The 18,844-nt window shown below is 39.8% G+C and overlaps 1 protein-coding gene across 4 annotated transcripts in view; it reads left to right on the top strand.

The window, feature by feature from the left end:
- Positions 1-3,766: 3,766 nt before the first annotated feature.
- LOC148037808 (uncharacterized) overlaps positions 3,767-18,844 on the top strand; it is a 37,004-nt gene continuing 21,926 nt past the window's right edge. For 2 of the 4 annotated variants that reach the window (XM_087676769.1, XM_087676768.1), the window contains exon 1: positions 3,767-4,385. In XM_087676769.1, the coding sequence (XP_087532895.1) occupies positions 4,098-4,385 (288 nt within the window). In that variant the 5' untranslated portion in view covers positions 3,767-4,097. Of the gene's footprint in view, positions 4,390-18,844 lie in introns of all 4 variants that reach the window. The other 2 variants (XM_087676767.1, XM_087676770.1) reach the window with 2 other exon arrangements.

The raw sequence follows: 18,844 nt of genomic DNA, 5'->3' as shown, positions 1-18,844 counted from the left end.
AGCTATATGATTATGTCTACCTAAGTTTCATGGATTGTAGGACAAGAGGGCACAACATGTAGAAGCATAAGAGGGCACAATGTTGGCATGGTGGTCTCTGTCTATGTGTCTCTTTACGTGTTCTAGAAATAAAACATCAAAGGTTAAGTCACAATTTTTAATGGAGCAATATCCTTTTAGCTCAATTGCAAGTCACATGAGAGAGAGAGAGAGAGAGAGAGAGAGAGAGAGAGAGAGAGAGAGAGAGAGAGAGAGAGAGAGAGAGAGAGAGAGAGAGAGAGAGAGAGAGAGAGAGAGAGAGAGAGAGAGAGAGAGTGTGTGTGTGTGTGCGCGCGCGCACGCGCACGCGCGTGTGCTGATGATGGGCTACATGCCAACTATTCTCCTCATTTATTCTTAGCATGTGTTAGTTATTATGGACCCACCTAGAAAACTTATATGAGGAGGAAGGAGAGAATATTGTACAAAAATTTACAAATGCTTACATTTTATACAATTTTATATTTTTTAGATTTGGGCTCATTTTACAATGGCCATGTATGATTGGCATTGGTTTTGGTGTATTATTTTTATTGCATAATAATTATGATACTTTCATCAATAAAAAAATTTATATGAGCATCTTCATGATGCATGGAGTGAATATCCCAAAACAATTAACACAACCTCTCTTTACCATTGCATGGCTAACTTTGTATCCATGGTTCTTCTTTCTAAGAGATCTAAGAAGAGCCTATATCTCTCTAACATAAAAGCCAAGCATTACATTAGTTTTTCACCTTATTTCTTTATTCATAGCCATTTTATTTATGTTGTAATACTAGTTTCTACTTTGTTGAGGTCATATCTCGTTTCAAGCTCCACTACATCAACAATTAGATTTCTACTCTGAGTGTTCCACATAATAGACACTTAAGAACACTAGCATAGGCTAAGTTACATTTGAGGCTAAAATCCTAAAACCCAATTCTGCAAGTAATACATACATCCAATAGAGGCCTTCCCACTTGTCCTTAACAAGACAAGCTTCATTTATTTAGTTTCTCATAATGGTTGCCTATGGAATGTTTAGGTGAAAATTTGTTCAAAAGCTTGAAAAGTAGTTGAGACTTTATGCTTTATATATTTCACATAACATCTCCCAAGATATAGCATGCCACCTATGTATATTAGCATAACTCCAAACAAAATCCTATGTTCCTCTCAAACAACTGCCAATTCACCTTAGAGAAAGCACATGTTGTAGCAATAAAAGAGGAAGCATCAATAGTAATAGTGTTGAGCAACATTATTTTCCCATTAATGCCTATGGGCAGTAGCTTGCATTTTAAAATTTTCTTCTTTTACTTTGATCCTAAATCATTGACATTTCTACTTTGTTATCAAAGCAATACTTAATGGGTACCTGAGGCACCCAAAGATTTGCTTGAGTTTCGTAATTATAAATCCATATTGGGCAATCCATTACACTTCGGCCATTTATGACAAGGGAAACATTTCAATCTTCCTATCATCTATTATAGATCCTAAAACAAATGCAATTTGCTCATATGCCTACAACAACCTACTGAGATTATACTTGTTTCCAAGTAGCAAGATAGTAGAGATGTCATATGTATACATTTGGATGTAGGGAGATGATAATGCAATTTGACAATTGTAAAATCTTTAAGACACCCTATTGAATTCTAGAGTCAATCATCATGAGAATATGGGTCAATTATTAATGCCAAGATTAGTAGGGCCAAAGGGCATGCCTACCTCATAGACCTTCTAAGTTCAAAGCTATATGAGATCAACACATTCATACTAGACCATGCAAAGCATTTGTGAAAAGTGCTAATATGATATTACTCAAGGGAATGCCAAAACCCATGGCCTCTAGTGTAGCACTAATAGAGTCCCATCTAAATTGTCATACACTTTTTCCATATCTATATTCACTAGCTCTCCTCCTCTTTCTAGTGCAAGGTCATTGTAAACATAAGCTCAAGAACTACATCGTGAATATGTTTGCCATAAACATAAGCTTGAGAATGACATCATGAATACGCTTGCGATGGACAATCCATATTGATCCATAAAAGTAATGGTTTGGGATTTAAAAATGATTTGGCATGATACTCTACCCTAATGAATTCATCTCTACGATACACTAAGTACAAACTTTTTAAGAAAACAAATAAACTTGATTGAAAAAATCCTACTAAGTGTTCAAAGGCTACAAGAATGGTAATATTTTGAGAAAATTGTTTTTCTAAACCTAAATTACTACTTTCAAAAAGTGGTAATAACATGAACCTAAAAAACAAGTCAAAATAGAAGCTTAGCGAATTTTGACTAAGCTAGTAAGAATTTAGATATCACATATGGATGTTAGAAGAACTAAGGCTTTCACCATTAAGTATTTCAAATAAAATATGCAAGACTCAAGTTTCACTTTTAGCTATTTTTAATAATGGGCAAACAATATGAAGGTGTTGTTGAGTTGTCTAATGCATGTGATGACATCTTCACTTGTATCAACAGCTATACCACCTAATTCCACAATGGATGGTCTCTTTTAAGAGGGTTTTATACTTAGAGGAGGATTTGGATTTGTAGAAATAATTTAGTTGATATGATTACTCGAGTTGGATGGGGCCTTTGGGTTAGCTTCAAATTGTGCATTTATAGTGGTTGCGGTGGAAGAAACACAATCCTTTTGGTGATTGTGCCTTGTTGCCATTTTTTGTTTGAGATTGTAAAGTGTTCAACATTTGGAGGTGGCAAGGCAACTTGAAGGTTCAAGCGATGCCTCATGTCTCTTCCCACAGTCCATGACCTTATCAAGTGTTCTTTATTGGACCTCTCAACTTGGCCCTCTGGTTGACATGTTTGACAAGTGCTTTTGTTGAATGCCTATTTGTGTTTGTGCCCAATTTAAGTGAAATATTATTGTTTAAAGGGCTAATTAATGGTGTTAATTTCTATATGTCAAATTAAATCGTGCTAGGATTAATGAGTAAACTAAAGAAAACCCAAGAAGGAAAACATGTGGTTAGATCCCTGATGGGTCTTGCTAAAGGTAGGGTGCTGTTGATTCACCAAGAGGCTTCCATCACAATTCAAGCATTAGATTAGGCTTCGATTCACCTTCTCTACTTCATGTTGAGATCTAGTTGAGTGAAAATCCATTTAAGGCTCTTATGATTAACGATGAGTGCAAATAATTTTAGGTAGAAAAAACTTGATCCATAATGCTAGTGTATTGGCTACAAATTGGTAGCATGCATTTAGCATTCCTAGTAGCCTCCGTTGGCTAATTGCGCGACTCTACTAGCGGACTTGGGGTTAGCTTAACAAGGCCATCCATGATTAACAAAGTCCATGAGAAAACCCACTTTTTAAAAATAGTTAGCAAATGGATAGATGTTTGAATCACATGCATTGTAGATGGATGCATGTATCTTAGCTGTTAGCCCATTTGGGCGGGACTCCCCTCTCCATTTTGCGCACCACATACTTTAGCTTATCCATTGTAAGTGCTGAGCAAGCAAGCAACTAACATCAATTGGGGACTTTTTCGATGTAGGGGGGAGGAATTCCCTAAGAACTCCAAAGTATCCCAAGAAGTAATCACCAAGTTGACCAATGATTCGATGGAAGAGGTTCTACAAACACCTTCAAGATAGAGACATCATCACAACGATGTGGTGTATGTTGGATAGATAAATATACTAAAGATGAAGATGGATGGGATAGATAATTACATCAATAGACATTATAACCTTACTTTTAAAGAAAGACATCACGAGAGAGTGCGCAGACGAAGAAGTCTACAGACTGCAGAAATAGGGCAAGCGGGGGTTGTAACCATACCTCGAGAGGGCGGTGAGTCTGACAGGGGAGCACTCACGGGACCTGGTGCGTCGGCCATAACATCTGCTCGGTGTTCGAGAAGGAACACTCGGTCGGTGCTACTGGCAATGCCTGTCCTGTGGGAAGCTGATGAATAGAAGAAAGACTATGTGACACAATCGGAATGCTAAGCATATCCGAGGGGTATTGTTGAAGCAGTGGCGTGCGAAGCTCCTTGGTTTTCACTGTATCTGATTATGGAGGTGCAGACCTGTGGAAAGCCTATCGATTCCCTTCTGGAGAAAGTCCTATGCATGAACATACTGTCGTCTGACTATTTCAAGGAACTATACAGACTGAAGACTTACCATGAAGTCATCGATGAGATTTACAATCAGGTCGACCATGTGGAACCTTGGATGACTGGGAATTGCAGGGGTCCTTCTACAGCTTTTTGTCTGCTGTATAAATTTTTCACTATGAAGCTTACAGTTAAGCAGATGCAAGGGCTTCTCAATCACAGGGATTCACCGTACATCCGAGCGGTAGGTGATGCCTTTGTCCCTAACTTTGGTTACTTTTTTGCATAGATGCATTGAGTAATTTTTCCGGAATATTTGTATGCTTTTTCTGGATTGTAAAAGCATGTTCCATTCTTTGCTTTTAGCATTTAGATTGTGGACTTGGACGGTCTGAATTTGCTGTCCATTTGTCCTTGAAATGGCTGTTCATTTGCACTTCACAAGTTTGTGCCTTTCAGAATTACAAGTATCTGTATTTAGGGCTGGATAATGCAATATAATGCTATTTTGTAAAAGCATGCTTGCATTTGGAGCTGGTTGCAACTTAATTCATTTTAGATTCAGTATTCATATCAGAGAACCATCTTGGGGTAGCTCATTGGGACTCAGTATGCTGTCATTTGCAGTTGGTTTCCCTTTCAGCTTAAGTATTCAAAGCATACAGTCTTCTTGTAGGTAATTGTGGGTATGGCTGTTATTTATCTTTGGATCTCTTTGAAATTTGAATCAGGACCTGTGTTTATTCTAAGTGTAGAAACATACAGTCTTCTTGGAGGTAAATGTGGATATGGCTGTCATTTTTCTTGGTACCACTTTGAAATTTGAATCAAGACCTGCATTTATCCTAAATGCAAATTTTATTGGTGCTCACAAAATCCATCCTACATAGGGGAAGGGTTGTGATGCATATGTCTTATTCATATCCAGAATTATGAGGATGATTTGTTTTCCTTTGTGTCTTACAAAACTTATCGGGGTCATATTTTATCCTTTGATTTGATATATTATGGCTTTGTTTAAAAATAAATAGATTGGTTAAGGATGTTTTGTATTCAATCTAAAGATTAGCAAAGATCCTCATCTTGGGGAATGCAATGACATGAGCAAAATACTTTTTCTTGCCATGGTAGTCATTTAGTTAGTATGAGACAAGTGTCTGCCTGGCATCAACTAGATCATCAAAGATCAACAAGACCTATTTGCTGGTAGATCATAGATGAGATTACGAGATTAGATAAGACCTGATGGGACCAATGGCATGTATTTGCTGGTGCATCTTTATAAAAAAAAAGAGGAGACAGTGCTGCAAAACATTAGCCATATAGAGTCAATGTATCAAAGTTGTCATGGCAATGATTGACAAGTCACTTTGTTGAACCATACACCATGATTAAAAGCCAATTTATGTGTAACAATGCTATCTTTGTATCTTTGTCACATGCATGCTCTAGGCTTTTGGAGCTTTTCTTTGAACCAATGTCTCATAGTGTGCCACTATAGTTATCCTCACATCTGGTATGATATATTCTGTTTGAGCCCAGCTCAAAGGGTGTCTCATAAGGCATTCTTATTTGTGACATATGAAAGTTATGAAATTGAATATTTTGTCTTGGTTTTGTTTTGGGGGGCTCAATAAAATGATGAAAGAATAGGTAAAAGTGCATATTCAGAATCATGTGTGATTTCAGATCCTAGTGAAATATAGGTAGAGTTTTGCATTGATATGTGGCTCAAAGTTGACCCACCAGTGTGATTGATTGTCAGCTCACACTTTTTTTTACCAAATCCCTAGTGAAAAGTGGTAGACAGACTAGCATTGTTTTTATATTTTCACAAAAGTTTACATAGGAAGTTTCTTAGGAGTCTTAGAACAAGGTTACAGTACACAACAACGTTTAACCATTCAAAGGATTAACATACACATGATAGATCCAATAACTTAAATCAAAGACAAGGGAGCTAGAGTGCTCCTCCACAAATTGTTCAAGTGCACCTACACAATGTTGGACCAAAAACCTTTATCCTCCTGTATTTATTTACTTCTTTATTCTATAAGTCCAAGATACATGAAAGTGCCGTCAATTTGCACTTTTGTCTCTTATGAACACTTCTAGATCTATCTTATATAAGATCTGACATATGGTTTCACATTTAGCTACCCAAGCATTGAATCAATTCAGCTGATCTAACACAATCTAGATCTCTTGCCACTGTGTTCCACGACAAGAATAATAGCCATAGGATGGCCCGTGGTGCCCTTTGTGGAACCATGCACACTCCACTAAGCTTGTTTGTACTGAGTATTGTTTGATGTCTCATGCCACGTAGGATAGGGAGCCCACCTCCGTAAAGGAGTCTTTATAGTCATAGCATTGGGAGAGGGTTGCTTGTTGGGCATGTGATACACTCTATGATTCACAGATTGAGGGAGTCCTCAAGGAGTGGTAGGTGTAGGATGGCTTGTGGTGCTCTTAGAGGAACCAAGCATTCTCCATCGAGCTTGTTTGTACTAAGTATTGTTTGATGTCTCATGCCATGCAAGATAGGAAGCGTGCCTCCATGAAGGAGGCTTTACAATCACAACATTGGAAGAAGGCTTTGGAGCACGAGTTGGATGTGATTGTGTGGAATGACACTTGGGATTTTGTGCCTCGGCTTGCTCATATGAAGGTGATTGGAGTCAAATGGGTCTTAGGACCAAGTACTATAGTGAAACTGTAGATAAGCATAAGGCATGGCTTGTTGCAAAGGGCTTTGCACAATGGCCAGGTGGTGGATTTTCATGACACCTCTGGCCCTATAGCTTGGATGGCTATCATTAGGGCTGTTCTTGCCTTAGCAAGCCATAGGAGATGGTCGGTGTATTAGCTTGATGGGAAGTTTGTTTTCCTTAATGGAGATTTGAAGGTGGAGATCTATGTTGAGCAGCCTCTTGGCTTTTCCTAATCCAATGGCAAGGTGTACAAATTGAAGATTACAGCCTTAAATAGGCTCCATGTGCTTAGATTGAGAAGATCGACTTGTTTCTCCAAGGGAAGTTAGGGTATTAACCTTCCTCTTCCAAGCCCCAATTATAAACTACACCTCAGTTGGAGGGCACTTGTTGTTTATGCTTTATGTGGATGATCTCAACTTGAGAGGTGATGATGCCCATAAGGTCAAGCAGACAAAGGAGACACTACATGAGACGTTTGAGATGACGGATATGGGCCTTCTCCACTTCTTTCTTGGTCATGAGATTTGGTCAACTCTGAGGGGGATTTTCATCTCCCAACAACAATATGTATAAGAGCTTTTGACTATGTTTGATATGGAGGGTTGTAAGGCTTCTACTCCTATGGATTTGAACTAGAAGGCTACGGCCCATGGAGATTCATCGGTGGTGGATGCTACTTGCTACATGTAGTTGATTGGGTCATTGATATGGCTCCTTAATACTCGGTTTGATTTGTATTTTTCTATAGATTTGCTTGCAAGATTCATGACTAAACCCAAGCTGGTTCATTGGATGGTCGCTACTATGAGGGTTTTGCGGTTTTGGAGGGGGACCCTTGATGTAGGTATTTATTATCCAGCAGGTACAAGAGATTCAACCTTGGTTTCTTAGTGTTGGATGGATTTTGATTGGGCTGGAGATATTGAGCACATGAGGTTAACAATAGGGTGTTGCTATACTTTGGGTATCGGTGCTATCTCTTGAAGTAGCAAGAAGTAGTTCACTATTGCCCTATCATCTATAGAGGGAGTATTAAGTAGCATCTATACCACTTGTGAGATAGTGTGGCTTTGGCGGTTGTAGGAGAGCTTGGTTGTCTTCAGATAGATACTACTACATTGCATTGTAACAATGAGTTGCATTGCTTTGGCATGAAATTCTATATTTCATGCTAGGTTGAAGCACATTGAGATATCGTACCATTTCATTTGGGAGAAGATCTTGGTTGAGACCATTCATGTGGTTTATTGCAAGATGAAAGACAACTTAATAGATTTGTTTACAAAGGCTCTTTCTCTGACCGCTCTTTGATAGTAGGATCTAGAGCATATGCCCTGTCCAATATTTGAGAGGGGGTATTAGAGATTTGTTCATCCCTTGGATAGGCATTGCCAGGCTATTGTTGTATAGTTAGTTCTCTTGGACATAGTTATGCATTTCTTTTTATCAGGTCGGATAGTTCTATGCAGGCTATAGTGCAATGTGGTAGTAGCTATGCTGCACAACATTTTTATCATTATTTTATTCAGTGATGGCAGTTTTGGTGCAATTGGCAAGTTTATAATTGACAAACCTGATTATTATACTATATTTTCTGAGGTGTATTTATAGACTGCTTGCTGTTGGTCATTCCACTTGTTTGTTTTAGGTGGAGAGAGAGATCGGTTCGAGGAGATACTTTGACAGTCTATTCGTAAATCTGCCTTATTGATTTCAGCATTCATTTACTGTAGATTTCTGTGTTTTACCTTCTATTCTCTCTCTCCCTCTTCTCTTGTGTTTGTTATCTTTCAGTCTAATTATGGAGATTACTATTTTTGAAAGTTACTCAAATGGAAATTTTGTTCATATCAAAGGCTTCAAAATTTTGCAAGGAACAATTTTGTCTTTAATGTCTCTTTAAATGGTTATCTTTGAAGAGACAAGTGTCCCTACATTTTCATTTTCAACAAACACTTATCATTCATAGCCTCTAGTTTCCACTTTTGAGTATCCAAGCCCCATACCTATATATTGGAGGTCTCAACCTTCAGTTTGAATAAGCTCTCATGCTGAAATTTCAGCCATATGCTTTGTACTCTCTCATCTATTACTCATCCAAGAAGCAATTTCTACTTAGCTTGATCTAGTCCAAGCACTAGAGAAGAAAATCGGCTTGTTGCTTGGAGACTGGAGTATATAAAAATTAGGGTTTTAAAATCCTAATTTTCTAAATTGTAGCAAATCAACCCTTTGTATATGGTTGGGGCACTTCGTATCCTTGGCTTGTTTCAATAATTTTTGTTAAGAGGGAGGAGCCACCTTCCCTCTCAACATGGTGTTGACTCTCTCTCTCTCTCTCTCTCTGTGTGTCTTCTGATTTTCATGGTGATGATTAATCAAGTTGGTTAAGTCCAAAGTATTGTGACACTCGTGTTTTTTCTTGCACTTACATTGATATCAGAGTGAGGACTTTTTGCTTGCAAGAGCTTTTCTAGGTGACAAGATCTTTGAAAGGTTTGTGACACTCTGTATCTATATGCTTTTGTGATTATGAGAAGATACAAAGATACAAGGAGTTGAAAGCGGATCAAGAAATTTAAGCTTTGATGGAGAGAAGGGCTAAGGCATGGGCTCAAGCGAAGGTCTTTGAAGTTCTCTTACTAAGGAAGCTCTTCAGATAGATGGTATTATGGCCGTGAAGGGCTACCTCAACATGAAAGGACTTTAGAGTCTCAGCATATACAAGTTGGCTCCTCGTCCCAAGAATCCCTCCATGGAGAAGGACAAGGAGAAAGTCAAAGAATTGGCTAGTTCCATGGTAGCCGAATCTCCAAAGATGTTTTTAGCAAAGAAAAACTTTGATGAAAGAGACTTCAAACTTGGAGAGGAGCGTCAAGTTTGACGTTTTCTATGGTAAAAGTGAATCTAAAAAAGCTCTCTTTTACTAGACAATCGATATTGCTTTTAGTGGTTATGCTACTTTGAATTGGTGGCTCAAAGTTGTTCAAGAGGAAAAGAAACCCAATTCTTTGAAAGAGTTTAAGAAGATGTTGAACAAGAAGTTTCTGCCTTCATCCTTTGAAGCTGATGTGCAATAAAAATGGGATGAGTTCAAGCAAAGTCAAGGAGACAATGTTGAGACATAAATTAATATGTTTGCAATTGTTTCTCTTAAATTTACATCTCTTAATGGAGTTTCTTTTAATATGGAGATGAGAAAGTTTATCCATGTATTACATCCAATGGTATGGCAAGCTGTCAAGATGACAAAGCCCGGTACTTTGAAAGTAGCCCAAGATATGGCCTTGGAAGCTAAAGAATTACAATTGCTACATGGATGCTTGGTAAAGCCTTCAAAGAAGAACCGCAAAAGAAGAAGATCAAGATATTTGACTAAAAGAAGTTAGATAAACAAAAACCAAGGTATAAGGTTGGAGGTACACCATCATTGCCATCCAAAAATAAGTTAAACATATCTTGTGGAGAAAAATGACACATGACTGGTCAATGTCCTAGCAAGGCAAAGCAAGAAAACCAATCTCAAAAGGTGCCTCAAGTGAATGCTATATGTAAGGAATTTTTACAATAGGATGAAACTGCATTAGAAAAAAGGAAGCTTTTTATGGCTTAGGGTAAGATTACTAATCAATTTGTTATGACCCAAAATATTTAGACGGGTTGACATAAAGAGCGGCTACCATTAGTTAAGGATTGTTGCTCAAGATATTCATAAAACAACATTTATTAGGACAACTTTTGGTTTGTACGAGTTTCTTGTGCTATCATTTAGTCTCACCAACGCTTTTGCAATCTTTAGTAGAATGATGGAAATGTGAGAGTGTGCAATGGAAAGGAATAGAAACACCGAGACAAAGGAAGAGTGAGAGAGTGTAAGGAAAGAATGAAATTTGCGTTGAACAAGAGAGAATGCTGTTATAAACATGAAAATGAAAGGAAACTCATCAGTCCTTGCAAGCAGTCCACAGCATCAGTGAGGGGAGCAGATTAAGCTGATGATGACAGCAATACCAAACACGAAGGAGATGGAGTGTCGGAGTGTGCACCTACTATTGGAGAGCAAGAAGATTGGATGAGATAATTTGCCAAGTGTGGGATGGGTAGGCTATAAATAACCATAAATGCCGTAAATTGGCCAACTTGCAGCAATAAATGCCATGAATATTGGCCGATCAGCATTTAATGTTGGTTGCAAGAAAAAATGCTAGAAAAAAATAATAGATAGCCACAGAAAAATCCCAATAGGCACGGATAGTATCCTTTTGGTGGAGGCAGATTGAGAAATGCAAAAATTTACCTAGACATTCACACAGGATGTTGACAACTAAAGAAAATGCATAGAAATGCAATCAGACTGCCACTCAAGAGTGACCAGCCTTCTCTATGAAAACACATGATAGACCTATCAGAGCTCTAAAAGTCCTCGTTTGACTCAGATTGAGGCTCACATGCAGGAGATGACAAGGCATAGCAAACATGATTGCTAACACCTCCTCTTAGATCGTGGATGTGATGGAAGGCCAAGGAAGAAGCGGATCCTTGGGTGGCAAGAGGAATACTAAGGTCGGTGAAGTCCATCGACGAAGACTCCTGATAAAGAAGCTCCTCATGATCTTGGGAAAGCCCCTCTAAAACGCTAGGGCCAAGAAATCCATGGCCGCATCACTGAAATTGTCCATCTCTAAAAGAAACGAGGGATACAAGGGAAGTACTGGAGGAGAGGGTGGGGGATGGGAAGAAACTTGTGGAAAAGATGGTGCACAAGTTGGAACGGGTGTAGCAATAGACAATTGCCTCGGAGGACCTTGCATAAGAGAAGGGAAATGGAGCATGTAAAGCCCGCTCTCCGGCTAATCTGTCACAATAATTGTCCTTGTAGAAGAATCCTCAATACAAACGGCCTGCTTAGTGAAGACAACTTGGGTACCAAGCCTAGTAAGACCATAAACTAAGAGGGGTGGAAAGCCCAAGTCGAGAATAAAAGGGCCTATGAAAGGAATCTTGACGTGTGGTCGAGAAACAAGGGCAAAGTGCCAACACCACAAATAGGCGCCAAACAATGTCACCAACAGTGATTGAACCCTTAGAAGGCGTAAATCTTGCAACAAATCACCTTGTGGAGTCATATGACTGGAAGTTCCACTATCAACTAGCCAAGGCCTCTCAAAAGATGAGGCACCCATTGAAGAAGGCTCCTGCAACTCAACAATATGAAGGAACATTGACTCATGGGTAACCTTTGAAGTAGAGGTAGAAGGCTCGACGTTTTAGTGCTATCCTTCGCTCCTGGATGAAGGTGAGGGTACTTCTTTGAACATTTCTCCTTTGAATGTGTCCCCTTTCCATAGTATGGGAATTTAGGCTTCTTCGAGTCAGAGCCAGAGCCTGAAAAACTCTATTATCTTTTAGCCTTTAACTTCCCTTTCTTCTTCCTCCCTCCCGAACTTGAAACAAAAGCTTTGGTGCAGGTGGATCCATTGGCTACCTCTTTGGCATGCTCATCATGCTCCGAAACAAGTTGGGTAAGCTCCTCCTATAGAAGCTATCATGGATCCTCGATGTAAGAAGATTGGTGTAGAAGACATCAAACCGGGGATGGTAGATGAGTCAAAAGAATCATAGCCATATTCTTTGAAGAGATTATCTTGCCAAGGGATGCAAGCTTATCCCTCATGTCCTTCAACCTGTTGATATGATCCTTCATGGAAGGAAAATCATCAATAGCGAGCATTCATAATTTCTTCTCAAGAGTAATTTGGTGGGCAAATGTTTTTTGATGGTACAAAGAAGCAAGCTTTGTCCACACTTCTGCTGCTTTCCGCAACTTGAACACATGCACTAGGACAGGATCCTTTAAACTCAGAGAGGAAAGATCGAGCTCCAGAGTTGAGTCGATCCCATAAGGCTGCATGATCCATTGATGATCCGACGGTGGGATCCTCCATAGGATGGGGAATAGGGTAGATAACAAACTCCCAAAGATTGAAGGTATTAAAGATACACTCCACTTTACACGACCAAAGTGAGTAGTTGAAACCATCAAGCTGGTCTTCTTTGGGCAAAGAAGGGAGTATGGGCACTTGTATAGAGGGTGCCATGATGAAGGCCAGTAGAACATGCCTTTTGGGAAACATGGAGAGAATATGGAGGAGAGGGAAATGGGCTAGGAGACCTTGGTTCGTCATGTGAACTAGCATGACAATCTCTTTGTGCCTTAGAGGAAAGAGTAGAAACCTTATTCTCCAAGCCAGCAAAGAACTTGTGATAACAAACACCCACAAAAAGTTGCGTTTGCTATGGACAGCCCCAAAACTGGAGGAATCGGGTACAGAATGTAGAGAGCTCAATGGAGAAAGTCCGTTTGAGGAAAGTAAATTGCTGTTGCCAAGATATAGCTGCAAAAAACACAAAATGATGTAGGAGATCTTGTTATCTAATGGTAGAAGTAGTCACTTAGCAAGGGGAATTGTTGCCTACAAGTAGAACCTTACGTTTTTAGCAAAATGCTGATCAAACATTGTCGCCGAGCACTATAGAAGGTTGCCTCCACACTAGAACAGTTGACCAGTGGTAGAAGATGGACTCCTGGCACAAAAAGCTGATGCCTAGATGCCAGATAATATCGCCTCTACACAGGCACTCCACAAAAGGTTGCGTTTGCAGCAAATGTGGATGTGGATGGCCTCTTCTGCAAGAATTAGGTACGTTGTCTTTATCTCGGACAATAATACCATGCTCTTATACCATGTGAGAGTACACCACGGAAAGGAATGGAAACATAGAGACAAAGTGTAACGTGCCCCCTAGTATCATCCGGGACACGTCTTAGCAATCCATCGGAAAGGATGTCTAGAAAGCTCCACCCGACACTCCCATGGAATGTTACGGGTTTTGCGATCTAGTTCTTCCCACGTCTGCCACGTAGCGGAAGTATCCTGGCCGTTCCCACTTAGGATCGACCGGAATTAGGGTTTTCCTAATGGGTCACTAGCTAACAGTAACTAGCGTCAGACCCGAGCGAACTACTTTACGCAGAAGCGCCAGGTCCGAAGCGGATTCACGCTGCACTTGGTTCAAGGAGAATGGGAAACGAGAGGGATGCAAAACTCAACCTCTCTGCCATAAGGCATAGTCCCTATTCCGTTCCCCTAAAACAGCGTAAATCGAGTAAGACGTAATTCTAGGTCATCGTTCTCGTTATTCTTTTTGATGATGATGATGATTTCGCTGTTCCTCGAGATTTTTGAGAAAAGTTCCCGGCTAACCGGGACTACCCAACCGTAGGACAGACCCATGGCCCATCCTCCGCACTTTCCTCGGTTTGTTTTAGTTATGTAATTATCTAACACATTAATTTGACATATAACAATCAGCTTCTTTAATTAATCTTGTTTAAGCACTGGTTCCTTCATGTAATCTTATCACGTGACATATAAAACAATATCAAGCAAGTTCTTTTAACATCTCATCATTTTATCTTTGAATTACAAGAAGTTCCGCCCATAGGCTTGTCCATAATTTGCCTGGAGGCTAACAAGTAATCTCCAGGGATCACTATTCCAAGCTTCCGCCCGTCAACTAGTATGCGGGCCTCGGGATCCAATCCCGAGTCGCGTTAGCCTCTTGTGCAGGACCCGAAAGGCGAGGGATTTACGGCCAGAGCCCCCCCTGGCACCCAAGTGTCCTCCTGCCCCAAGTAGAACTCAACGGAGAGACCTCTCGCGGTGGGTTCGGTCCACGTTCCCGGCGCGGTCAAACAACCCCTTTGGTTAGGGTCAGGCAGGCAGTCGGGGGTAACTGAAGCTGCCTCTCCCTTCAGGCTTTTAACCTGAAGTATAGGTACTTATTTAATTTGTAATTCATAAATCAAACAGAGCCCTAAAATCTCTAGCAAGCACAAACATTTCCATTAACCAACCCAGTTGTATGGCAAACTGCTAAAGAAGTGTTCTTTCCTTTTTGAGTGTATCTGCAGTCGTTCTCAAGATGTCTTGTAACTTGGCAAGATCCCTTATATTCGGGTGTGGGGTATACCTAGCTAGGTTAACCCTAAGGTACCTTAGATATGCTAGTTTCTATTTTACAACTTTCCTTATTTTGAAGGATATCCAAAAACTACGTCTTTTTGCAAGATAACTTGCGTAAGGCATCTGCCGTCTTTGAAGAGGGTTTTTCCCTTTTCTCTTTGTGAATTGATCACAAAATGATTTCATACATGTTGCGCAAGTCCGGCGATGGAATAATCTGTTTAGATTCCTTAAGCTGACGTATGCCAGGCCTAGGGTTTCTTCATTTAAGAACCTTAGGGACGAACCCTAATTTCTTATCTTTATGAATTTATTGTCCTTGCGGTAAGGTAAGTAGTCCAGTGTTTTAGGGTATGAATGTTTCTATGTTTAGATTGGTCCGGTTATCTTTTGGAAAGATTGGTTTGGTCAGCTTTTGGAAGGTAATCTTACTCGTCTTGTCACGGTTTTACTATCTTTGTGACAATTAACTTTCTCAATCAATACAGTTTAATTTGGCATATAGCATAATGCCATGATGATACAAAGAGCGACGATACTCCTTGGGACAAAGCCCTAGCTGAGAAATTGGTGAATACACACTTTATTAGTTCCAAGTCCTCAATTTGTAGGGGAAAAGTGTTAATAGAGTGTCATCCAGCAACTTCCCATTACATTTTCTTTCCAAATGAGTTCGTATATCTAATTTTTATGCTTATTAATTTCTAACATTTAACTTCCGTTTTCTTTAAAGATGAACTCATGCTAATTACAATAGTTGCCTTGCTAAGATGTGCAACTTGCAAAGATAACTCTCTAGTAATTTGAGCATCGAAAGAAATCTTTCATGAATTTAGCCATTTTGCCATGATTCGTTGCGAAAGGAATAAGACTAATGGTGCAAGATATAATTTCTTCATTTTAGGACTATATTACTATAGTAAATGGATAGTTTTGCCTATTATTCTATAATGCTTGATGCAATTTGAAGAAAGCTAATTGTCATTCATAAGCTAACTCCTTTGTTAAAAATAACTTGAACAAATAAATATATTTCCTTAACAAATTTTCTTTGCATGATTGACTAAAAACCCGAATTAACAACAAGAAGAAAACCTGGCTTTGAGGTGAGATATCCACATGGATACCGGGAGATGACCCTCCCGCGGCTACGCCTTGGACTTTCTTAGGAGGCATCGCAATTGTAGTCCGTTGAACGTGGAAGCAGCTTTACACTTCTTTCGGAAAACACTTAGCACTCTCTTCCCTTTTTCAAGTGGGGGAAGAAGAACAAAACTTCAAGGTATTTTGCGAGTGTGAAGGAAAGGCTAAGGACAAATTCTCTTGGGAAAAAGGGGCCTTACAGAATTCTAAGGGAGGAACTCCAAGGGGGGGGAAAGTATCCTTAAAGGTTATTGGAAAAGGGGGCCTAACGAGGCCTTAGGAGAAGATATAAGGGGGTAGTTCGAGGGTTATAATGAGCAAGGCCCTAAGGGGAAATAAAGTCTGGGAAGATAAGACCTTTAAGGTCAAAAACCCTTTTATGGGGAAAAATCTCCAATCCAACACGGAGGGGGGAAAAATAAGACCTTTTAAGGTCTGAGTTGTTTTGGGGGGGGAAGGGAATTTAAAACCATGGGAAGGGCCTAAGGGGATTTTTAAAACCGGGGGGGGGGGGGGGGGGGGGGGGAAAGACAAGGGCCTTATGGGGATTAGAAAGGCTTAAAGACCTCTTAAGGCCTTCTAAGGATAATTTGGGGGGAAACAAGGGCTTAGGGGGGGATTAAAACCTGGGGGAGGGGATTTGATGAGGCATAGGAAGGGGGGATTTCTAAGGGCCCTTAGAATCTTCCCAAGAAGCTTCTGGGAAGCTTCTGGGGGGGGGGGTTTTGTGGAGGAATTATGTGGGCAATATATGGCGGCTGAATTCTTTTGTAGCTGGCGATGTCTTCCTTCAGCCGCGGCGGCTTCACGACGCTCTGTATAGCGGTTGGCGCAGCACACGGCAACCTCAACACTTTGACGTCGACCTTCTTCTCTCACTATCCTCCTTTTTGACAGCCTCCCAATTCTATTCTCCTCCTTTCCAGCAAGTCGCGGGCGATGGTCTCTCTCTTTCTCTCTGATCTAATCCTTCCCTTCCACCCATAGGGTTTATATGGGAGAGGGAGAGGTACCTACCCTCCCCCACGCAGCTCGTGCATGGGCTTATCCCCCCCTACGACCCCCCAGCAAGGATGCTTAGTCATCCTTGCTATTCCCCCCCCCCTCCAGCACGACAGTCGCTGGGGAAAAAAAGGGGAAATAATAATAAAAAAAATTTCCCTTAATCTAAAGGTTATCCTTGTGGCTTTCTAGGAGGAGGTTCCCACGTAAATTCTTTTAACTCGTTTATGCAATCGGAGATCAAGATACGTAGTATGTAATTCGAAAATCACATCATCGGCGTATTTTTGGATGTTGGAATTCCCTTGCATGACTATCACGTGGGTTTAGAAATATTCTCATAATGGAAATATTACACAAAGGAACAAAGAAAGAGTGCAAGGAAAGAATAATGAAATCTGCACTGAACAAGAAAGAATGCTAATACAAACGGGAAAGTGAAAGGAGATTGATTAGTCCCTGTACGCAACCCACAGTGTTAGTGAGGGCAATAGATTAGGTTGATGATGATGGCAACACCAACCATGGAGGAGATGGAGCGTCGGAATGTGCACTCGTTAGAGAGTAAGAAGATTGAATGAGATAATTTGCCAATTGTGGGATGGGCAATCTATGAACAGCTATAAATGTCCTAAGATGGCCGACTTGCAGTAATAAATGCCATAAAATATTGTTTGACCAGCATTTGATGCTAGTCCCAATGGAAAAATGTAAAAAAAAAAAGATTGGTAGCCACAAAAAAATCCTAACAAGCATGGACAATATCTGACAGGTAAAGATTGACTGAGAAATGCAAAAATTGACCTAGAAATGCACACACAATGCTGACAATTGAAGGAAATTCATAGAAATGTAACTAGTGCCAGTGACTAGCCTACCCCATCAAAACACATGGTAGACCTTTCAGAGCTCGAAAAGTCCTCGTCTGACTCAGACTAAGGCTCACGAGTAGGAGATGGCAAGGCATGACAATCATTACTGCTAATAGGAAAGAATCTTTAGGTACTTTCTTTGATAATATTTTGGTTCATTCAAAAAATGAAGAAAAGATAAGTAACACTTGAAAATAGTGTTTCAAGAACTTGATAAACACAAACTTTATATGAATGACAAAAAGAGTGAATTTTTCTTAGAAGAGATTCATTGCTTGGGCCATATTGTATCCAAAGATAGGATTCGGGTAGATCCAGAAAAGATTAAGGTTAATGTAGAATGGTTGGAATTGACGAGTGTTGATGAAGTTCGAAGTTTCTTGGGATTATGCGCTTATTACAAGAGATTCATTAAATGGTTTATAGTGGTTGCCAGACCATTGTATGATTTGACCAAGAAAGCAGTGGCATTTCCATGGATTAAATTGGAGAAGGAAACTTTTAAAGCTCTAAAGTTTTATATTAACAAATGACTTGTTTTAACTATACCTAAGTTGTCAAAACCTTTATTTATGGATTGTGATCATTGATCCTTCAGGAGATTGCATTGGTCCAATCTCAAACCAAGAAGGGCATGTAATTGCTTATGCAAATAGAAGGTTGTAAAATATAGAAAATAATGCTACTACTTATGAAAAGGAGTCAATGGATATTATTCAAGCTTTAAAAGATTGGAGACATAATTTTTTAGGTGGAGTATTTCTCATCAAGATAGAGCATGACAAATTGAGACATCTTCTTAACCAACCAAAGATATTTAAGAAGCATATTTGAAGGGTCAATTATTTGGCTCAATTTAACTTTCATATATTGCATATTCGAGGGAAGCAAAATAAGATAGTTGATGCTTTGTTAAGAAGACCTCAAATACTTGGCAAAACT

The sequence above is a fragment of the Lygodium microphyllum genome, chromosome 4, assembly GCF_053477565.2.
Source record: "Lygodium microphyllum isolate KBCC chromosome 4, Lygodium_microphyllum_v1.1.10, whole genome shotgun sequence".
NCBI lineage: Eukaryota > Viridiplantae > Streptophyta > Polypodiopsida > Schizaeales > Lygodiaceae > Lygodium > Lygodium microphyllum.
This window is presented reverse-complemented; position numbering and strand designations above follow the sequence as displayed.